This window comes from Equus quagga, unplaced genomic scaffold (genome assembly GCF_021613505.1).
Source record: "Equus quagga isolate Etosha38 unplaced genomic scaffold, UCLA_HA_Equagga_1.0 73442_RagTag, whole genome shotgun sequence".
NCBI lineage: Eukaryota > Metazoa > Chordata > Mammalia > Perissodactyla > Equidae > Equus > Equus quagga.
In genome coordinates this window covers 225751-248592 of record NW_025802777.1, presented here as the reverse complement: position 1 = coordinate 248592, position 22842 = coordinate 225751, and the positions used below count along the sequence as shown (strand labels likewise).

The 22842-nt window shown below is 58.8% G+C and overlaps 1 protein-coding gene across 1 annotated transcript; it reads left to right on the top strand.

The window, feature by feature from the left end:
- The first annotated feature begins 267 nt into the window (after positions 1-267).
- On the top strand, positions 268-11515 carry LOC124234376 (autoimmune regulator-like). The gene is made up of 14 exons (XM_046651738.1): positions 268-603; positions 1134-1308; positions 1559-1714; positions 2101-2175; positions 2822-2935; positions 3970-4112; positions 4296-4376; positions 5314-5429; positions 6534-6633; positions 7155-7337; positions 7982-8100; positions 8228-8360; positions 10222-10290; positions 11435-11515. The coding sequence occupies exons 1-14, from the start codon at positions 454-456 to the stop codon at positions 11513-11515; spliced, it is 1695 nt and encodes a 564-aa protein (XP_046507694.1). The 5' UTR covers positions 268-453.
- Positions 11516-22842: the final 11327 nt, after the last annotated feature.

Genomic DNA, 22842 nt, shown 5'->3' with positions numbered 1-22842 from the left:
GGCCCTGTGGGATGCAGGCCAGGACCACATTTTGGGAACTGAGAGGGGTCCCAGCCACCTCACTGAGGGATCAGAAGCTTCCTTTACAAAGGAAAGAAAAGCCGACAGCCTGCTGGCAGGTGCCGAATGGGGGCTGGCGGGTGGATGAGACCTTCTCTTTACTCAGTTACAGGGAAGTTTCCCTTCCTGCCCCTCCGGAAGCTCCCCCGGCCCTGATTGGCTCGAGGGCAGCGCGCCCTTTGCTCTTTCCGTGGGGAGTCTGGTATATCAGAGCCCGGGCCTGGCTGCTCAGCCCCGCGTAGGTGCCCGCCCAGGTGTGCCCGGCGGGGCAGGAGGAGCGCGAGGGCCAGGAGGCAGACGTGGCCCAGACACCCGCAAATCCAGCGGCACCCAGAGGCCGCGGGACCCCAGGCGGGGAGAGGGGGCCCCCAGCGCCGCGCCCCAGAACCCGCGATGGCCAGCGAGGCCCGGGCCGGCGGGGATGCGTCGCTGCGCCGCCTCCTGAGGCTGCACCGCACCGAGATCGCCGTGGCCGTGGACAGCGCCTTCCCGCTGCTGCACGCTCTGGCCGACCACGACGTGGTCCCCGAGGACAAGTTCCAGGTGGGCCCCAATCCAGACCCCCAACGCGCCCGAGCCTTGCCAAGCCGGTGCCCAGGAGCCAGGAGCAGGGTCCCGACAGAGTTGTTCCAGACAAACCCTCCCCGCCCCGCCCCTCCCGACTCTCCCGCCCCCAAAGCCCCTCCCCGCCCCGGTCGCCCCTACGCCGTCGCTATGCCCCGCCCACGAACCAGGGGGATGGGCCCCCAGGACAAGTTAGAGCTTCTCCCCTGGCCCCAAGGCCCCAGCCACAAGACGAGGCGATGGTCTCCGGGACAAGTCCCAGGCCCCCCTCAATCCACTTCCCCAACCCTCCGTCTAAGGCAGGGGATGATCCCCAGAGATGAGTTCCAAGTACCCCACACCCCAGAACCCCCATGCCTGGCCCAAGCCAAAGGGATGGACATGGGTGCCCATGTCTCCAGCAGCCCCCTCTGGGTTGGCATCTGCTCTCTAGTCCCATAGTGGAGCGGGGATTCGGGTACCGGGGAAGCAGGAGGCAGGGAGCCCCCTACTGCCCGCTCTTGCTTCAGGAGACTCTGCGTCTCAAGGAGAAGGAGGGCTGCCCGCAGGCCTTCCATGCGCTCCTCTCCTGGCTCCTGACCCAAGACGCAGCCGTCATCCTGGACTTCTGGAGGGTTCTCTTCAAGGACTTCAATCTGGAGAAATATGCCCGGCTGCAGCCCATCCTAGACAGCTTCCCCAAAGGTGGGGGCTGGGCTGGGGCCCGGGTCCTTGAGGGCTCAGCCTCCCTTCCGGGGGCCTGGGGCCGCTGGAGTCATCCTACTGAGCCCCAGCTGGACTGTAGGAGGAAAAGGATGAGGTGGTGTGGGTTTGGGGAGCCCCTGGGCATCACCTAGGATGCCGGGTTCTGAGAGCAGAGGGCTGAGGCCCCGCCCTCTTTGCCCGGTGTCGGTTCTGCTCATGAGGCCCCGCCCCGCTTCTGCTCGCGCTGCAGATGTGGACCTCAGCCAGCCCCGGAAGGGGAGGAAGCCCCCGGCCGGCCCCAAGGCCCCTGTGCTGCTGCCCAGGCCCCCCACCAAGAGGAAGGCCCTGGAGGAGCCGCGGGCCGCCCCGCCGACCGCCCTGTCCCCGAGGGGCACCTCCAGCCCAGGTACCCAGTTTGAGGAGCTGGTGAGGTCACAGATCCCCCCAGGGAGCCTGACACTCCCTGACCACATCCCCTCCCCAGCTGGCCCCGGGAGCGTCTGTCGCACACCCTCTCCCGGAGCCAGCCTGGTGGGGGCTGCAGAGGTCCCCTCTGGGTATTTAGATGGACACCTGAGGGAGCCTGTGGCCCCTTGTTGCCCCAGGGCCTCGTAAAGTAGGCAGGGGAGTGTTACTTCCTTTTTACTGATGGGACATCAGAGCCGAGAGCCCGGGAAAGCAAAGGGACCCCAGGGGCTCAGGAGACCCCGCCCTGGTGCTCTCCCACTGCCTGCGGGCGCCGGCGTTGGCCCCTCAGCAGCGACGGCCAGGCTGCCGCAGCTCCCCCCGCAGGCTCCCACGGGAAGGGCAAGCCCCTCAAGAAGCCGGACAGCAACGCAGAGCCCCAGCTCCTCCCGCTGGGCAACGGTGAGTCAGGCCCGTGCTCCCCTGCTACGAGGCCAGGGTCAGGGGCCCCAGGGGGACGTCGTGGGAGTTGGGACCGTGCTGGCCTGGCGTCTCACCCCAAAGCCTTGGCTGCACAGCCACACCAGGAAGGAGGGGACGCCTTGGGTCACCCCACCTGTGCCGGTTGACTGTCCCCGCCCTTAGGGCCAGCTCAGATTCTGCTTCCTCCAAAGAATCCTCCTTGGTCCCTCACCTGGATGCAGCCTCACCCTTTTCTGTCCCCTCTCTGCCCCAGGGCATGGGGCCCCAGAGACCTCCTGTGGTCACCTGGTGCTGACCTAAGGGCTGGCTCTGGAACTCCACCTCCTCCCAGCACAACCCAGGGCCACGCCCTGGGTCCCTGTTCATTCCTGTCCACTGTGTTCAGTCGGCTCGCACACCACACACCACCCCCCACACCACAGACACACACACCACACAGATACACACACACTCCCACGGCCCGTCTTTGCGTGTACATGTGGGCTGTCTGTCTGTCTGTGTGCCCTGGGAGGTAGGAAGGAAGGACTCTGCACCCAGGCACCTCTTGCTCCCCGCCGTCCCTGGCGGAGGTGCTCAGGGGCCATGTTCCTGATTGGGGACCCCCGTCTGGTGCTCCCTTCCCCAGGAATTCAGACCATGTCCGCCTCGGTCCAGAGAGCCGTGGCCATGTCTTCTGGGGACGTCCCGGGCGCCCGTGGGGCTGTGGAGGGGATCCTCATCCAGCAGGTGTTTGAGTCAGGTAGACGGTGCTGGGGAGGGGGGCTGCCAGGGGTCCACGTCCCCCCTTAGCTCCCTGGTGGCCCCAGAGCAGACGGTGGACAAGGAACGGTGGACAAGGCACGGCATCCCCCTGAGTAGTTCTGCTGGCTCTCCCCGAGGGGGCGGGGGCGCCTGGACACGCAGGCCCTGGACCTTCTGAGAGGCTGGTGGTCCGCGGCCACATCTAGGTCTCCTCCGTCCGTTGGACGGGCCCCTTCGGGGTCTTGGCTCACAGCCTCTGAGGTCTGCGGGCAGGCCTGGACTGATGGACCCTCTGAGGTCTGCGGGCAGGCCTGGACTGATGGACCCTCTGGGCAGCACAGCCTGCTGCACCCGCCCCGGCCCCTTTTCTCTTTCCCTGTCCCCTGCGCCACCTCCTTCCTCCACCCTCTCTGCTGGCACCAGCTGGGGACCCTGAAGACAGCCAGGGCCAGCCGGCCCCCCGGGAGCTGACGCGGGTCCTGGTCTCACCTGCAGGAATTTCCTAAGCCTGTTATAAAAAGTGCCACAAACTGGGTGCCTTAAAACAACAGAAATTCCAAAATCCAGGTGCGGGCAGTGCTGTGCTCCCTCCGGAGGCTCCAGGGCAGAATCTTTCCTTGCCTCCCAGCTCCTGGCAGCAGCCGGCAACTCTTGTCCCCTGGCTTGTAGTGGCATCACTCCAGCCTCTGCCTCCGTCCTCACAGGGCCTCCCCGCTGTGTCTCTGTGTCCTCTTCTCATAAGGACTCCAGTCATTGGACTTAGGGGCCAGTGTGAGCCCATCCTAATTACATCTACCAAGACCCTACTTCCAGATCAGGTCTCCTTCTGAGATTCTAGGTGGACATGCTTCACCCAGTACAGGCCCCGAGCAGAGAAGAGTCCTGTGCCCAGGACTCCGGCCCCAGACCTGACTCGGGTGGTTGGGGGAGACGGAAGAGCAAGCTGTGGAGTGGGCAGCCTCTCTGTGGCCCGCCGGGCTGGCCTGGGCCTGCAGCGCAGCTGAGCAGGGGCCAGTCAGCATCTCCTCCCAGGGGGCTCCAAGAAGTGCATCCAGGTTGGGGGGGAGTTTTACACTCCCAGCAAGTTCGAAGACCCCGGTGGGGGGAAGAACAAGACTCGCAGCGGCGGCCTGAAGACCCTGGTCCGAGCCAAGGGGACCCAGACTGCTGCTCCTGTAAGCGATGCCCCTGCCGCCCTGGGGAGGCCCTCCCCACCCCCGCCCTCCCCCAGCATACACAGCAGGAGTGGCGTTGCCTCTGGGCCAGGAGCTCTGCTGGGGGCTGCGGGCTGCTCTGAAGGGGCTCCTCGCTGCGCTGGCTGCCTCCACTCCACGTGACCCTCCCTCTTCCTCTTGCAGGGTGGAGGCGATCCGAGGGCAGGCCAGCAGGGCAGAGTCCTGGCCCCTCCTGCCCTCCCCAGTGAGCCCCAGCTCCACCAGGTAACGCCCAGACCACGGGAGTAGCCCCCATCCCCACCGTCCGTGGTTGGGTCCTTCTGCCACGTTGCCCCTTGAACAGGGCACTCGATCGGGTGACAGGCCTGAGCTTCTGTTCACAGGGTGGAGCCTTTTTATTAATACTATTTTTTTCTGTTAATGAACAATTCTTGAAACCATTCCAATAAGTTAGAGAATGTGAGATCCTCCCAGGCTTTTCAAACCAGGGTGTTGGCCCCGTGTGTGGGTGGGGTGGTGGTCCCTGCTGGGAGCTGGGAACCCCAGCGTCAAGCACATCCTTGGGCTCCCAGCACTGTTTCTTAATGAACAGAACCAGCCGCAGACCCTGACCCCTCTGTGCCCGGCACGGTGCTGGGCCCTGGGCACCAGGAGGAGGACCACGCCTGTCCCAGGAACTCTCTGGCTGGCGGGCTCCGGGGGGAGTTACAATGAGCATGCTCATTGCTGTGCAGGGCTATCCAGCCTGGCAGTCTGGGGGGCTTCTGGAGGAGGTGGCATCTGGGGGGCAGGGTGGGCACTGTCCAGGCAGGGGCACAAGCAGGGTGAAGGCCTCCGGCAGAGGGGGCGGCAGGTGCCCTGGGCCAATGAAACAGGGCTGGGCCTGCGCTCCGTTGCCCCATGAGGAGGGGGCTACATGGGGGTGCGTGTGCAGTCACAGGTGCCCATGGGACACCAGGCTTTCTGAAAGCCTGGTCTCAAGGGAGACGGAGCTGGGAACAGTCTGTGTGGGAATAGTCTCAGAGATGGAAGGGGTCTTGGGGACCTGGGGAGCAGGCAGTCAAGGTGGCATTTCAGGGGCTTGGGTGCCCCTGGGAGACACTGCTGCTGGCGGGCGGAGCCATTCTGGGGTCTCTGGGGGGGGGGGGCGCCACCCCATCCCGGGCTCTCCCGGAGCGCACATGTCTCTCACCTGCGTCAGAAGAACGAGGACGAGTGTGCAGTGTGCCGGGATGGCGGGGAGCTCATCTGCTGCGATGGCTGCCCCCGGGCCTTCCACCTGGCCTGCCTGTCCCCACCACTCCAGGAGATCCCCAGGTGAGCCTGGCACCCATCACCTCTGCAGCACCCAGGCCACCCCACCCGGCTCCAGGGCTGCCTCCATCCACAGACCATGAGTGGGAGCTGCCCAGAGAGCCTCCGTTCCACGATGGGGAAGTGAGGCCCGCCTGGGAGGGGGCCTTGGTTCAGGTCGCTGGGCAGTGGGCCTGGGGTCTCCCCATCCCACCTCCCCATTGGCTACACTGTCCTCCCAGCCTGGCCAGCGGGGCCCCTGAGGGTGGTGAAGCAGAATGGAGGCCAAAGGCAAAGAAAGGCCATCGCGTCCCATCTCACCCCATACTCCTCAGCCCAAACTCCCACTAGCAGCTGGCCCCCCACCCCCCAGCAAGGTCCAACTCCACGTCAGGGTTGGGGAGCACAGAGGCCACAGAGCTGCACCGCCAAGAGCCAGTGGGTGCCCGTCCTCCATGCAGCGCCAGCCCTCATAGTCTGCGTCTTGGTGCCCCTACCCCCGGCCCGCCAAGCCCTGCCCTCCACCACTGGCTCCCACAGGCCATGGTCGTCTGTGTGGTGGGGGAGTGCCTGGGTGGAGTTCTGGCACTGGCCCTGCCTCAGCTTGCTGTGTGACCTTGACCAGGTCACATCTCTGAGCCTCAGATGCTGCGCCACTAAAATGAGAGGGTTCAGCCAGGGTCATGGGTCAGCTCCGGTGGACACTGACCGCCTGTCATTCTTCCATTCTCTTCCTTCCTGCCCTGACCGTCTCCCCTTGTGCTGGGCACCATCCCCTTTATGGAAACATGGTGGGGTGGGCCCAGGGACACAGACACCCCAGCCAGGGAGACCCTCCATGCAGGACAAGGCCCGTGAGAGTCAGGCACCGGCTGCTGCGTGTTTCGGGAACACGTATCAGAACAGCTCCAGGGATCAATAGCAGGCATCCTGGGCTCCTGCTGATTGGCCGGGCAGGCCCTTCCACGGGGCTCTGTCCACTTCCCAGCCCCAGCCTCAGTTTCCCCATCTATAAAAGGAAAGGGTGGGCTGGAGGAGCCCTCAGGCCTCCCCTGTGTGACGGGTTTGGGACTCTGTTGCCTCCTCTGCCTTGCCCTGCATGTCCCTCTCTGGTGACGACGCGAGCAGTGGGACCTGGAGGTGCACCAGCTGCCTCCAGGGAAGACCCCAGCGGGACCTGGCCCAGGCAGAGGAGACCCGGCCTCAGGAGCCGCCTGCTGAGACCCCGGTATGCACAGGCCCCCTCCCAGGCCCTCCGTCAGTCTGGAGTCCTGCCCCTGGCCACTCCTGTGGGTCGGGCCTGTCCAAGCCATGGAAGCGTGTGCCCCCACCCCCACCCCGGCCTGGCCACATCTATGTGGCTTTCTCTCTCGGGGCCGAGGGGCACCAGCCCCCACCAGCCGCTGTTACATTTCTCAGTGCTCTGATGGGGGCGTCGGCTCTGTCGGCCACATGGGGACGCACTTTGACCACTGATAATATTCTCCAGAACTGTTTTAAGCGTTCTGTTGCAGCAGAGATGTGAGGGCTACAACACAAGCCCCGGCATATGGCAAACATTTACTCTGACAGCTCGTGATGGCCACGGGGCTGGCACCTGCACCCAGGCCTTTCTGACCCCAGGGTGGGATGCCTCCCACAACACCAGCCCCCACCCGGGTTCCCAGGGTCCCAACGGTTACTAACTCCCTGGATGCTGCTGGGCAAGGATGCCCTGTGGCCCCTCTGAGCACTGACCTCTGGTTCCAGGTCCTCCTGGGACTGAGGTCGGCAGGAGAAGAGGTGAGGGGACCACCCAAGGAGCCCCCGGCCGGGATGGACGCTGCTGTCACCTACAAGCACCTGCTGGCCCCACCTTCTGCAGCCCCCCTGCCGGTGCTGGACTCTTCGGCCCTGCGCCCCCTACTGTGTGTGGGTCCTGAGGGGCAGCAGGTGAGTGGGGGCTGGTGAGGTGGCGGTCTTCAGGATGCTCACGGCCTAAGGGCAGCCAGAGGCACCTGAAACAGGAGGGCAGCGAGCCACACAGGGAGAAAGGGGACAGGGGTTAGCCGGCGGGAGGGGGGGAGGTTAGGGGTCACCAGACTGGCCTTGAGGAGGGGTCACTGCTGGGTGCAGTGAGGAGCAGGCCCAGAACAGGAGGTGGGGGAGGAGAGGGAGGAGGGCATCCTGGAGGAACTCCAGCAGATTCTCTCCTTGCTCCTGAAACCCCCACCCACCCCACCCCTCAGAGAGGCAGGACAGTGAAGAGGGCCAGGAGGGCCCTGCGTTTCGGAAGTCCCCAGGTCCCTCAGCCCCTCCCTCCTGTTCTGGGACAGCCTGTTCCCGGAGGGAGACTTGGCCCACCAAGGGGGAGTGAGGTCGGGACACCTCATTTCCCCCGGCTGCAGCCCAAAGGTGCTGGGGCGCCCTTGACCTCGGGGCCAGGATCCCAAAATCGCGGGCCCCACCGTCTGGCGGCCACAACGAGGCACCTTGCGGATACCCACCGGCGCGCCCCTCCCCGCCGTCCAGCCCGGCGGCGTCAGGGGGCGGCAGAGGGCAGAGGGCCCCAGGTCACCGCGCTGTCTGTCCCGCAGGGCCCGGCGCCCGGCGCGCGGTGCGGCGTGTGCGGGGACGGGGCGGACGTGCTGCGGTGCGCGCACTGCGCCGCTGCCTTCCACTGGCGCTGCCACTTCCCCGCGGGCGCTCGGTGCGGGTGAGCGCCAGGCTCCGGCGGAGGGTTGAGGGCGGAGGGAGGGACGGAGGGGGTGGGTCACCCCAACCCACCGTGCCTGTCGCTGCCAAGCCCAGACAGTCCCGCAGCCTCTCCTCCGTCTGCACAGGGCGGTCTTGCGCTGCAGATCGTGCTCCGGAGACCCCGCCCTGGCCCCGGTGGAGGGGGCGCCTGCTCCGAGCCCCGCCCGCTCGGCTGCAGGGCCCGCCAAGGTCGGTGCTACCGCGGCTCCCGGTGCGCAGGTGAGGGTGGCCCCACGGGGTGGGGTTGGCGGAGCCCATCTCCAGGGGAGACTTGGGGGTCCAGCTTCGCAGGTTTGCACCAGACCCCCTGACCGTGTGTTGGTGATTTAAATACAGTATCTTTGTTTCAATCGACTCCTTTTTGATAATTTACATCTGTTTAAAAACGAAACCCACGGAAGCAATGGTGGCTATGAAGCCCCTGGTTGGATGCAGGTCTGTCTCACAATTAAGCTAGCTATGCCCGGAGCTCCCCTACGCCCCCTAGGGCACCCTCCTCCAGCTCCCCTAAACTGCTGCCTCCCCCCTCCCCCGCCCCAGCTCTGATCCCTGGAGTATGAATGGGGGTGAGGGGAGCCAAGGAAGGAGGCTCTCCACCCGGGAGGAGCACCCACCCTGGATGACCGAGTGTGACCCCTGTGTAATCTGGCCCCCAATCCTCCAGCGGCCAGGGGAGGAGACCCTCTCCAGCCCCTTCCTGCAGCCGGCAGCCCCTCAGGAGAGGTAGTCCGTCCTCATGTGTTGGTGGAGGAAGAAACCGGGCCAAGGCCCCAGCTGGGGAGCCACCGTCATCCTGGGGCTTCCTCAGAACATGGGGGGGGGGGTCCCTTGTGTCCCCATTCAGGAGCTTCTAGAGGGTGGCATGTCTTGCCCTGACTGCCCACATCAGGGCCCTTTCTGACGATGTCCCTGTCCCCCAAGAATCTTTGGGGGCCCGGGGTGGTGATTAGTCCTACGACGTCTGCATGCCCATCCTGCTTTCCAGTTCTGCCTCATCCTCCCTGGACACACTGTGTGGGGACAGGGCACCAGGCACTGGGGATGAGCCTCTGACCGAGGCCCTACCCACGAGGGGGTTCCAGTGGACCACCTGGCATGGCTCACACCTGTCCACATCCTGTTCCTTCTGGAAGCCTCTCTCATCATCTCCACTGTCTGCACTGCGTGCCCAAGCCTGCTCACGTGCCTCCACTGCAGGCAGCCTTGTGGAGCTGGCTCCCAGGAGAGGGGCCCTCCCTCCAGAAGATGCTCCCTCCCTTGGTGTCTGGGTTGTTTTCTCTTAACAGCAAAGATCCGTTTCTGTCCATTGGATGTAACATGTAATGTCATTTTAGAGTAAAAAGTTCCAGCCCCTCTTGGCCCTCCCCGGCCCCCTTCCACAGGGGTAGTCAGTGAATGTGGGTGTGGCCCCCAGACCCTTTCCTGAGTGCCCCCCACACCCCGGAGCTGTGTTCCTCCTTCAGGCGCCCAGGGCTGGCAGCACCTTGCAGGGCCTGTGTTTATCAGACCCACCCCGGGGGAAGTGCTGACAGTTGCCTGTTTTGAGCTACAAACCCTGCAATTTCTTGTGGTTCCACTGAGTGTGGCCTTCTCTCCCTCCCAGCCGAGGAGGCTGGGGCCTCATTCCCTTCTCGGCTCTTCGCCCAGGGGCACGGTTGGCCCTGGTGATGCTTGTTGGACGGTTGAATGGCTGGCATCGGACCAGGCACTTGCCTCTCTGGGGCAGGGTCCCTTCCAGCTGGTTCTCTAAGTCGCCTGGCTTTCCCCAGAGGGCTGCTGACAGCATTTGGAGCCTGGCAGGCCTGGGGAGTCTTGGGCAGCCAGCTTCCAGAGTTGGCAGAGCCCTGGGCAGGCAGCCCCAAGCTTGCTCACACCTACCCTGCTCTGTGCCCGGAAGCTAGGTGTGAGAATTCAGTTCCCAGGGCCCCGCCCAGAGAAGCACCCCAGCTCCCCCACTGCCCTGGCACAGGCCACCCGGTCCCAAGGCCCTGTTGCCTCTGCAGGGAGTCCTGCTTCCATGGGGATGTCCCCAGCGGGGTTGTGGAAGTTGGGTTGACCTCTTCCCTTTCCCGGATTCCAGGTGGGGGACGATTCTGCTGGTCACGAGCCCGTTCTGCACAGGGATGACTTGGAGTCCCTCCTGAACGAGGTAATGCATCACCTGGCGGGGGTGACACCTGGTCCTTCTCCTCCACTCCCCCCGCCCCCAGCAGCCAGTGTCTGAGCCACGGGAGTGGCTAGGAGACCCCCTCTCTGGGCATACTGAGCACAGTAGGCCCACACCGCTCCAGGGTGGTGCTGGCCCCTCCACGTGTGAGCAAACAAGCCAAGGGGAGACCCTGAGCCCCTGGCCCCTTCTAGCCAGCCTAGAGGTCCTGGGGGCCTGGACATGGGGGGCCAGCCCTGCAGAACCCCAGCACCGGGGCCACTGAAGCCAGACTCAGAGGCCACGACAGTCCCCGGGTGTGGGGTGGGTGCCTCGAACCTCTGCCCCTGGCACATCTCTCACTCCCCCTCTTGACCCAGGCCCGTCCACCCTAAGATGGACAACTGGGGCTGCTGGGAAGAAAATGTGGCTTTTAGAGGCCCCATCTTCTGTTGATAGGAGGTCAGACTCCTCCAGTCGTTTCCAGAACTCAAGTAGCCAACCCTTGTCCTCCTCGGGTGTCCAGTGTGGCACGTCGGGGATCCCAGCTGACCATGGGGGCCCTGCCCTGTGTGGCGGGCCGTGCATGAGTGGGCCCCGTCAGTGCAGGTGTCTGTAGAGCCCCCAGGACCCCTGGAGGGCAAGAGGTGACCAGAGGTACTGGAGCTCTGGGAGGGGCCGGGTCTCCGGATACGGTCAGAGAAATGGGGGACAGATTCACAAGCCCCTTTGGGTGCAAGTCACCCCCATTCTCTTGGAATATTGGGTCTTCCCATGACCCCTGCAGTCCTGTTGGATCGTCAGGCCCCTAAGCAGAGTGAGGGAAGGAGCTGACCCTGCCTCTCCACCTGGGAGGGAGCCACCTCAGGAGGCAGAACAGCCGTGGTGGCTGTGCCCTGGGCTCATAGGATGCTGTGAAGAGCACTGGATGAGGAGTCCCCTCGACTGACATGTCCCGTGAGGCCACGGGCCTTGGTTTCCCCACCTCTGCATAGGAGGGTCCGGTTGGATGGTGTCTTCATGCACAATGTTTATGATTTCAGGTGACCCTGGAGGCCAGGGTGGCCAGATGTGGGGGGTCAGCACAGCTGTCCCCTGGGGCTTCTGGCCAGGGCCCCGAGCCGCTGCCCTCTGCTCTGTCTTGCAGCACTCCTTCGACGGCATCCTGCAGTGGGCCATCCAGAGCATGTCGCGCCCGCTGGCCGAGGCGCCCACCTTCCCCTCCTGATCCAGGATGGCCTAGGCTGGCGGGGCAGCGTGGCGGGGGAGGAGAGGCACCTGTGGAGTTGGCCGAGCTGAGAGCGGACTCCCCTCCCGTCCCTGCGTCAGCGGCCACCAATGAGTGCCCACTTGTGCTCGCAGCCACTCCCTTCTGCGATGCACCCGGGGCAGGCTCCCACACTCCCGGAGGCCATCTGGATTAGGACCGAGAAGAATTGTGACGTCCCAAGTGCTGTCAGCGTGTGGCTTGTCCACAAGGCCCCGTCTTTGTGGGGAGACAAAGCTATCGTGTCGCTGAAATTACATCTCTCTCTGTGGTTCTGACATGCTCTCCAGTGGGGTGTTTCTGTTTGGGGGAGTCTGTCCCCCTGCATTTCTGGTGTCTGAAGTGCAGGCTGAGCTGGCTGGTGGGGAACTCGCCGTAATGGGAAGAGAAATGCCCGTGAGCAGCAATGGCACGCACAAGTGAACGGCGGGCTCCATTCTGTGTGCTCCATTCTGTGCTGGGAGCGCTCCGGTGGCTCCCCGCTGCCCTGGAGTAAAAACCCAGCCCTTCCCGGCCCCAAGCCTTCGCGTGGTCTGTCCCACCTGCCTCTGCTTCCCCGCTGCTGTGCTCCCAGCCTCCTCTGTCCCTCAAAGGACCAAGCTCTTCCCCACCCCAGGGCCTTTGCACTGGGTGCTCCTTCTGCTTAGAATTTCCTTCCTTGGTCCTTCGCACGTCTGTTCTCTCAGATGAGATCTCCACTCTGGTGCCACTTCCTCATTCATTCGGTCAGTCATTTATCCAAGAATCCTTTGTTGTGGATCTGCTGTATGCTGAGCACTTTTCTAAGTATTAAGGGTCCTGAGGGATGTTCTGGTGAGAGGGACAGATCACATACAAGGGGAAGGTGACCCTAGGGTAACCACTGAGAAGCACGAAGCAGGGCAGGGCCAGGGGTGGGAGTGTGCTGGGGACCCCCTTGGGGGAGGAGATGGGAGCTTGCGTGGTGTGTCTGTGGGACAGACGCGAGGTCCTGTGAGTGGGCACGGCGGGCCCTGGTGGACAGCACTGGACCTTATTTCACTCACAGCATCTGCCACAGTCAGAAAGGCAGCCACGCCAGAACTGATTTCTTTCCCAGTTGTGTCTGTCTCCCCTGGGAATGGCAGCTGGGAGACCTGGGACCCTGTCCGGTTCTCGGCCACGTCCCCAGGACCTGGCACAGCTGGGTCAGTGTTGGTGGAAGGAGATGGCAGGGCTGTCCTAACTCCCCCACCCACAGGGACCCCGAGGTTCAAGTCCCACATTGAGGCTCAGAGACCTGAGGAGGGAGTTGGGGACAGAGCTGGGACGTGTGTGCTGACTTGGGACAGTGGTTTGCATTCCTACCCAGGGAGGGCCAGCCAGGGAGCAACAGCAGGAACAGGCATCCCAGCTCAGGACTCACAGCCCTCAGCCTCTTGGGCACCATCTGGCTCGCTCAGCCCCTCTGGCAACCCTCTGCGCCTTTGCTGGGTGCATATCAGGCAGCCCCTGCAGGGGTGGGGCGGGTGAGGGGTGGGCCCACCTAGGACAGCGCTGGGACGGGGCTGACCAATGCCCACGGGGGGAGGGCGGGGGTAAGTGCCCCACGCCTCTTGCTGGAGTTGTTTAAACAAACAAATGCCCGCCAGTGTGGACGCCGGTGTGGATGCCGGTCTTGCAGGAGGGAGCAGGCAGCTGTTCCAGGCCAGGCGGGGGCAGGCGGCAGCGATGGGACAGACAGCAGTGGAACAGCCCTGCCAGGAGGGAGTGTGGCAGCCAGATGCACTTGGAGACACCCAGCTTGGAGGCTGGACCATGTTTCTGGAAAAGGAAAGACAGAGAAGGAAAGAGCAGAGATGAGGATGGGGAGGGAGTGCCCACAAGCAGGCACAGGCTCGCTCACCTGGAGCAGGGGTGAGGAAGGCAGGGAGCCACCCCCACCCCGAGATCCGGCCCTTCCCCTATGGATCCCAGCACTGCTGACGCCCAGCCACTGTCCCTGCCCGCCCCCTTACTGATAGGATGAAGTGGGGCTGATGAAGCTTGCAGAAGCTGGTGGGAGTGACATGGTGGGGACCACGCCAGTTTGGAAGTTATATTGGGGAGCCGACCAGGGTGAGCCCAGATACCACAGACACCCTGCCCATTGGTGTCCACAGATGCCAGCCCCCTGGAATGCAGCCTTGCCCTGAAGTCCGCTGCTGCGGTGCACAGATGTGGGCCCTTCTCTCTTGGGGGGCCCAGGGGACTGGAGTCCCCGGCCTCATCAGTATCCCGCTACAGACAGGCCCACAGAGGGCCTCCCCTGGGGCTCAGCGCTCCCATTGGTGCTCAGTGCCTTCTAATGCACCCCGTGTCCCTTTGCTCAAATTCAGGCTTCTCCTCTTTGGGACTTGAGCCCCTGAAGCCCTGTCCCCCTTCATCTGGCCCCACTGTGGGCCACGCAGCTTTGTGGCTCCTCTGCCAGGCGGCGGGTCCATCCTATGGGGAATGAGAGCCTGTGTGTGGTGTGCGTGGAGGCAGGAGCAGGCCCCGGGATCCCAGGCAGGGCACAGGGGCTGGGAGGGGCTGATGCCTGCACCTCCGGTCGTCCACTACCTGCCACGGCTCGCCCATGCTGTCACTGTGTCCGCTGGCATTTTAAACAGCAACTAAAAGTGACAAGAGTAACCACCTTCAAAGTGGGACGTGCCCTTCTGCAGCTCTCACCGCTTGATTTTGCTGCTCGTGAGTGACGGTCCCTTGGCTGGTTCTTGTCTGTCTGTCGGTGGGGTGGATGTTTGTCTTGCTCGTCCAGCCCTGGAACTTGTCTGCCTGGGTAACACCCTGAGTCATCTATCCGCCAGGCGAGTGACCAGGTGCATGTGGGACGGAGCCCGCGGTCACATACCAGCGGTTCCGGTCTACGAAACACGTGGTCCTCACCAGACTCACTTCCTAGGTGGCCGTGACGAAGTGCCACGGACCGGGCAGCTCTAACAGTGGACATTAATTCTCTCTCCACCTGGAAGCTGGGAGTCTGTGGTGGAGGTGTCCCAGGGCTGGTTCCTCCTGAGGCCTCTGCCCTTGGTGTGCAGACGGCGTCTTCTCCCTGCGTCTGCACATAGCCGTCGCTCTGTGCGCGTGTGTCCTGATCTCCTTTTCTCGCAAGGACACCAGTGCCCACCCCAACAACCCCATCTTACCTTAATCCCCTCTGTAAGGCTCTGTCTTGTTCTGCGGTGCTGGGACTAGGGCTTCAATATGGGAATTTTGAGAGGGACAAAGACTTTCTCTGACCACATGTACTCAGGCTCCTCTGAGAGGGCCCGACCTTGGGCTCTGACCTTGGCCCACTTAGCCCAGCTTTAGCAAGAATCTCGCGTCGCTTTAGGGCAAATCCCCCGTCCTTGGAACCTGATGGCTCTCCATATCTGACCCACTCCTCATGCCCCTGTAGCTGACCTCCTGGCCTGCCCCCAGCCAGAGTCCCGTGAAGGGGCTCAGCCGCACCCCGTCTCCCGCAGCCTCCATGTTTCCTCTAGTAATTTCCCGTCCACTGACCCCACTCTGCTCCTTGGACGTAAATCCCCATTTCTCAGGGTTGTTTTCAGAGCTGATCCTGACCTCCCTCCCCCACTGCAAACCCCACTGCAGGGCCCTCCCTTGAATAAAGTCCCTTACCATCTTGACAAATGTTGTGAATGCCTTTTTCTTTAACAGCGACACGAATCGGCCATCACACCAACATCAGCTCTTTTAATCTGCCAGAGACTTCAAAGGCCTCACTGACAGGCCCACACTATTTTGAAACCGTTAACACTTTACGAACAAGCGTCTGAACTTCATTTAGTCCTGGGCCGGTCCTGTTTGGTGGACTGTGGGGGACTGGCCGGTGCATATGGACGTGCCCGGTGGGCTCAGAAAAAGACAGCATTTCTGGACACGATTAGACTCAAGATAGCAAAGGCGGCCTGGAGCTTTGGGCTGGTTATCTGAACTGGGCTGAACACACACCCTGTGTGCCACACCCTGTGTCTGGAGCTCTCAAGTCATCTGACTGTCAACCGGGGCCTTGAGGACAGTTTTGAGAGGCCTCACCTCCCTTAATTCTCTCGGGACTCTGAGAGCCCCCTCGGGGAGGTCAGTGTGGCACTCACAGGCAGGGGTCCCACGGGGTCCCGGGGCGGGCTGCTCGGTGGGGACCAGGCCTCTGGGGCTCTGACGGCCGCTCTGTCCACCTGCAGTCTTTCCTGCAGCAGCCCGCCTTCAGCCCGTGTCCAGCCCGGCTCCAGCCTCCGTCCAGCCTGCCTCCAGCCTGCGTCCAGCCTGGCTCTGAGCTGCCGGCTGACTGACAGGTCCGCAGCCAGGTGCTCCATGTGGCCCAGCTGAGGCCTCCTGCCCTCTGGCAGAGAAATACCCGACAGAGGAAGCCCGTTCTGGAATGTGATGACATGAACGATGCGTCTGTTCTCAGGTGAGCTCCCGGTTCTCGCCCTCGGCTCCTCTCCATGAGTTCAGTGCACTGTCTCCTCTGTCACCGTCTTTTGTGTAGTTTGCGCTCCCTGTTCTTCTCCCTGCAGACCGGGAGCTGGGAGCAGACAGACGAGGCTGTGGTGGGATCCGGGAAAGAGGGCTTCCTCATGGGTGATGGGCAGGCATCTGGGACACTGCTGCAGCCGGCACAGATGACCAGATTGGGCAAGTTCCAGGCCGGGGCAGGCGGACGAGGGCCTCCCAAGATGCAAGCTAACCTTGCAGAAGAACCCTGGGCACAAACACAGGCTCGCTCTGGTCAAGCGTTGCCTGCTGCTCAGGCCTCGTGCCTGGTCCCGAGGTCCAGGGGCTGACGTGCAGTGGTGGAGCCAGGAGCAGGAGGGGAGGGGCAGGGCAGGCCGGCTGAGAAGCAGGTGGATCCCTGTAACCCCTCCTTCACCCCAGCCGAGGTCAGAGGTCTATTCTCCAGGGGGGGCAAGGAGAGCATCTGGGCCCAGGAGTGCCACAGTTGAGCAGGGTCCCACACGGGATGCACGTGGCTGGGTCCCCACAGGCAGAAAGCTGCATGCAGGGGCCCACCCCTCTTCAGCTCGAGCCCCATCTTCTTCTCCAGACAAGAGATGGGAAGATTCTTCTGTTGAATCTGACCAATCTAGAAGGACAAGGGTCCTGGTCCTGGGGGGTTGCCCAACAAAAGGCCCAGCGAGCTCATCCTACAGCAAGGTTCCACACTGTGAGGCCATGTCGTGTTCAGAGCTTCTGCCCACCCCCTCAACTATACACCTACCTAATGTCTAGGCCCTGCCCAACCGCAGCCCCACCAGGGACCCTGACCACAGTGCCTTTCCCAGGACCCCAGCAGGGCTGGTGGCAGATTTAAAACATGTCAGCACGTTCTTTCATATCCATCTCTTCAAGAGGTGGCAGTTTACTCCTCAACCCTTGAGAGTGTGTTGAACTTAGCAACTTGCTTTTCATGAATAGAATGTGCTGGAAGGGCCCTGTGTGACTCCTGAGATCTGGTCATCAGAAGCCTTGAAGCTTTCTCCTTGGATTGCTCGCTCTGGTGGAAACCAGCTGCCAAGTCGTGAGGACGCCCAAGCAGCCCCGTGGCGAGACCCCTGAGGTGAGGCGCTGAGGCCTCCCACTAACAGCCACATGAGTGCGCCACCCAGCCCCAGTGGAGCCTTCAGACAATGCAGCCCCTGCCAATCTCTTGACTGCAACCTCATGAGAGATCCTGAACCAGAACCACCCAGCAGAGCCACTCCCAAAGCCCGGCCGTCAGAAACCCTGAGATGCTAAGTGTCCGTTGCTGTTTCAGGCCTCAGGTTTTGGGGTACAGTGTCACACAGCAGCAGGCATCCACTGCCGTCAGCTCTCAGGGAGATGGGCCAGACTGTGCCCAGGGACCGTTCCACTGCCCCTCTCTGGGAGTCTCCACCCCACAGTGGCCACAGTGCCCTTTCCTCACCCGGTGACATCTGCATTGGCCACTTTGCTTTTCACAACTAGACCATGTGTTTTTAAGAATACACACAGGCACACATACACATGTGATAAAACCAGAAGAAAAGCAAGGAAAGGTCAGCAAGAAGATCAGCACGTGGGCTACCGTGGAGGGAACACGTGGTGTCTGAGTCACGCTCTTTATCCTGGGCGGGGTGCGTGCTGTGCTCCTCCGTGTGTCTACCCACATTCCACAGTAAATAAGCATGGCCTGTGTCACTCTCACTGTTTCCTGGACCCCCTTCCCTCCCCTTGCCAATCCCATTCCTCCGCTATCCCCAAATATTTCACACAATGGAATATTTTTCTGGAAAGAAATTAAAACTTTGTTCTCAGGGCCAGCTGTGTGGCTGAGTGGTTAAGTTCGCGCGTTCCGCTTGTCAGGCCACGTTGGGGTGGCGTGCCACATCCCACAACTAGGAGGACCTGCAACTACAATATGCAAGTATGTACAGGGGGGTTTGGGGAGATAAAGCAGAAAAAAAAAATGTAGGGGAGGAAGACATCCTCTACCTAAATGTGGACTCGTCTGGCCGGAGAACGAATTAAATTCACATGAGACAGAAAAGCAAGAGAAAATTAAACAAAGCTTTATGAGGAACCATGGCCCAGGGCCTTTCTTCCTGCAGGAAGAAAGGGCACCCAAGAAGTGGGGTGCACAGAGTGGTTCTATACCCCCAAAGAGGATATTTCACATACGATTGAAATGTCCCTCCCACAATAGTCACAAGATTGCCCTGTCGGCACAGGGCTTGATGGACACAGCAGGTAGTGGTCTGCTGTCTCGGTGGGCGTAGCAGGAGGCAAGTCTATTGTCTGGAGCTGGGTGGTCACAGGTGAGTGCAGCAATCAGTTCCTAGCCTAAGGAAAGTTGCTTAATCCTTAAAGAAATGCCAACGTTGGGAGGGGAGGGAAGACAGTTACAGGAGGTTACCAGACAAGCACAATAAAATGCAAATTTAAGTCCTCGCCTTTGGTATTGATTAAGAGTTTCTAGAGACAAGGTCATCTCCTTTCTTCTTCCTGGTACAGAGAGGGAGGCAACTTTACAGATAAAGATTTAGTTCTACTTTTTAGTTGCTTTCCTGTCTGCAAAGAAACCAGCCTCATATAGTCCTCATGCCAAAGAGACATATCTTGGGGTGGCCAATTTCAGGTCCCCACAAAAACAAAAACAAACAAACAGAAAAACTTTGTTCTCTTGCCTTCTTTATTTATTACCTTCATTGTTATTTGTGATAAGAGCACTTAACATCGATCTGTGCTCTCGGCCAGTTTTAGGCGCACACTGCAGAGCTATGACTGTGCGCCACGCCGGCCAGACGGGGGCTCTGGGACGTGTCACCTCGCAGAACTGAATTCTGCCCGCTTTGACTCATGCATCCCCATGTTCCCTCTCCCCACAATGGAATATTTTTTCAGTAAATTTTTTATTACAACATATTGAAGAAAAATACACACATCATAGGTGACCAGCTTGCTGAGTTTTTATCAAGCCAAAGACTTGTGTCACCGCTCAGCTCAAGAAAGAGAATGTGTGTCACCACCCAGGGCTCCTAGAGGCCGTCTGGGCCCCTCCCCCACCTGACTGCCTCCCTGGGCCTGGGCTTTTGCAGGGTGGACATCTTCCTCAGAGCCCCTGCTCTGGATCCCGGGGACTCCCCCACCAGTGGCCAGACTCCCTGAGAACAGGGGCCCGGTCTGTTCTGCTGACCCAGCAGGGTCCTGTGGGGGATCAGAATTGGCCATCCTGAAATGTGTCTCTTTGGCATGAGGACTATTTTAGGCTGGTTACTTTTAAAAACTACAGACATGGGAGAAGCTCGAAAAGTAGAAGTTACCCTTTGTTAAGAGACACTTACATTTGTAAGGGAAATCTCCATCTGTAAAGGTGTCTCCCTCTCTGTCCCAGGAAGAAGGGGGATGACCTTATCTCTAGGAACTCTTATCAGTGTGGAAGGCAAGGACTGAAATCTGCATAATAACCTGACTCTTGTTTACTGTACTTGTCTGGTGATCTCCCGTAACTGACTCCCCCCATCCCAACATCCCCCTTTGTAGCTGAAGATGGTATTTGAGATGAGAGCCTCTGCCATTTTGGCAAGTTACCCAGTTTTCTGAGTCTCTCCCACGTATACATGTTACAAAGCTTTGTTTGATTTTCTCCTGTTATTCTGTCTCATGTGAATTTAATTTGGAGCTCAGCCAGAAGGACCTAGTGTGGGAAGAGGAAATGTCTTCTTCCCCTACAATTTGGCAACTTGGACGGGATAAAAATTCACTGGCTGGACACTGCTCGCTCCTGGACCGCAGCAGCTGAGAGATCCTGGACCCCTGACAAGAGCCGGCAGGAGGTAAGAGTTCTTTCCACATCAGTCTCCCAGATCTCTGCCTGCAGGGTCCAGTGGAAGCGAGAGTGGTGAGTTTTTTTGCTTTTCTAAATTTACATTAGGAGAAAATGTTGGTGAAGCTAGTTTCTTGGGCTCAGTGACCCTAGGATTTGGTTGAGTACTCACTGGTTGTAGATCCTTTTCCTCCCAGAGATAGTATTTTTCCTTCTCTCTGTCTTTTTTTGTCATTTGTCATAAGATATGGGCATCTCTATAAGCCTGTTTTCTGGGAATATGAGCGTGACATGGAATCTGTTGCTAAGGGCATCTTGGAAGCCAAAAAGCCCACAAATTTGGCAGGCATGGTTCAAGCAGTTAAGAGCCATTGGGGTGCTCATCACCTTAAGAAGTCTCCTGTGAAAGGATGACTTGGTCACAGAATGGGGCAGATGATGTTGATGCAAATAATCCATAAGCAATCTATAAGTGAAAATTGGGGTGAGTTTATTCTGAGCCAAGTGTGAAGACCATATAGCCCAGGGCTTTCCTTCCCCAAGGGAGGAAGGGCACCAAAGAAGTGGGGTACACAGAGTGGTTATATACCCTCAAAGAGCATGTTTCACATATGATTGAAGTGTCCCTTTTACAGTAGTCACGAGACTGCCCTGTTGGCACAGTGATTAGTGGACACAGTAGGTAGTAGGTCTGCTGTCTCAGTGCACACAGCAGGGTGGCAGGTCTGCTGTCTTAAGCTGGGTGATCACAGGTGAGTGCAGCAATCAGTTCCTAGGCTACGGACAGATGCTTATCCTTAAGGAAATGCCAATGTGGGGGAAGCTGCACCTTTATCTTAAGGCCACTTGTTCTTGTCTTTGGGACACAGCAAATGTTTAAGCAGATATACAATGCACGCTCATTGGCCATGTCAGGCCCTTTTGGAAAAAGCAGGTCAAGCCGAATTAGGTTTACACCAAATGGCTTCCTCATATCCTCCAACATATCCTATTGCTTGCCATTTGTTTGTCAATTACACGAGTCCCCCACCAACTTCAAGAAAATGTCCATGCAACAACGAGGTACTCTGTAAAGCACACATAATCCCCAACCCTGCGGCACCTCCCTCCTAGGTATTATTCTGGCTCCAAGGGACCCAAGTCACAGCTAAAGCTGTTAATGTGCGTATCAGATGAGGTTTGTTCTTTTGTCTTGCTCTGTGTCTTGAGAGCTTGGCTTTGTGACCTTTCTGGTCTCTGCCATCGAGAGGATGCATGTACCGGCAGGCATCTTGGTGGACGGTTGAGTAGACTGGGGTTCCGGGACCCATTCTCTTTGTCCAGCTGTGTCAGCTCTCAGGGGATTTTGTCATAAGGGGTCCCAGTTGCTTTCATAAGGGGCCTTTGTCATCTCAATCTTCGTTGTTTGCTGTGTAATGAAGGCCTTCGCTTTCTTAGACTATTTTTGGGAGTGAACTTTTTGGATCTCTTTTGGGGATGCCTCTTGCGTCCATGGTTAAGCTTATTGGTGTGAGTCACCGCTAAGATCCTACTCGTCAATGTGGCCAGATGATGGATTGTTTAAATTGGAAAAACTTCTAAATTGGGGAAAAAAAACTTGTGAGAGATCTCATCATAATTTTTATTGGTACCCATGAAAAGCCCAAATTAAGAAAGAAATACAAAAAAACAAAGAATAATGACGAGCCTTAAGACCCTAACTTGGGCTGCAATTGAGTTGAGAAAACATAAAAGTGTAAGTGTTGATAAGATTATCAAGGTTGGAATGTTTGAGCTGATTTTATGTAAAGAGGTTATATCAACTTTGCCTGAGTATATTTTAAAATGTCTGGCTTGTAATTCCTCCCCCATCCAATATTATGAGACCAAGACCTATTGATAAAGCCCCAATGAAAGCTATGATGGAGTTTAGATGAAATTTTGTAGAAAAATTAATATATTTATGGGCTTTTATGAGAAGTGATTGCATCTCTTTTTGCCTGATTGTGTTAAAGATTGTATTATGGGGATAGACATTGTGTCTCACTGGGGAATGTTTCCCCTGCCTGATTGCAAGACGTCTAAAGGTGCCATACATTGTCCTGAGAGTTCTAGAACATACAAATCTTTGATTCAACTCTTAAGTTAAAAAAATTTCCCTGATATAAAGAAGCCATTGGAAGGGTGTAGCTTAGCGGGGGTGGGTCAGCCTCTTTTTTTGTCATTCAGGCTGTAATCTAGCTCTTCAGGCAACTGGAAGCACCTGCCTTTGTCTTGCAAATCTCTGCAAGGCCACAGGGACAGCTCTAGAAGGCAGTTCAAAATCCACCTGTCTTTTGCCAACCCCAGGGCCTCCTCTGCTCCTCCCAAAATGCTCCTGGATATTAATTGTGACAAAAGATATTAGAAACCGATAAGGCAAATATGCCCCAGAAACTCCCTCTTGAAGAAAACTTGACTGCTTTCTCTGTGTCTTTACGACGTAAATTTTCTGCTCCCATCTTCTCTAGGACCTCAGAGCCGTTCTTTGAAATGCAAATGTTTCTCAGAAACTAGCTAGTTTTGTATGGCACCTGATTCATAACAAAAATTTAAGGTCTCTGTCTGTGTCTACCTGTGTGTTTATATGTATCAATATGTGTGTTATATATGTGTGATATTTTACCTCCGGATGGTATGGCCCAAATGAAGGCTCTGTTTAACTGACTTAAAGTAAGCGCTTACATGTCTTTCAAGTTAAGGTGATATGAAATAATCTTTGGTGAATGAAAGCTTGTTTAAGTTTGTTGGTTTGATGAAAATGGACATGTCCTTAGAGGTATCAGCATTGGATATGATGCAGACATGCAGCCTGGGTTCACTAGTTAAAAAAAAAGAAGCTCCAGTTATCCTTGTTACAAATTTCTCAGCATAATAACTTAGAATGATAGCTAATTTTGTCTAATGTCTCACGACATTTTCATGGGTAATCCAAACATAATTGTTAGGAATAAACAATTTAGATGTAAATGAGATAAGA

Coding starts and splice junctions, on each gene's coding strand:
- LOC124234376 (XM_046651738.1), top strand. CDS start 454: ATGGCCAGCGAGGCCCGGGCCGGCGGGGATGCGTCGCTGCGCCGCCTC. Junction 1,715..2,100: donor GAGGGGCACCTCCAGCCCAG/GTACCCAGTTTG, acceptor CTCCCCCCGCAG/GCTCCCACGGGAAGGGCAAG. Junction 2,176..2,821: donor GCTCCTCCCGCTGGGCAACG/GTGAGTCAGGCC, acceptor TCCCTTCCCCAG/GAATTCAGACCATGTCCGCC.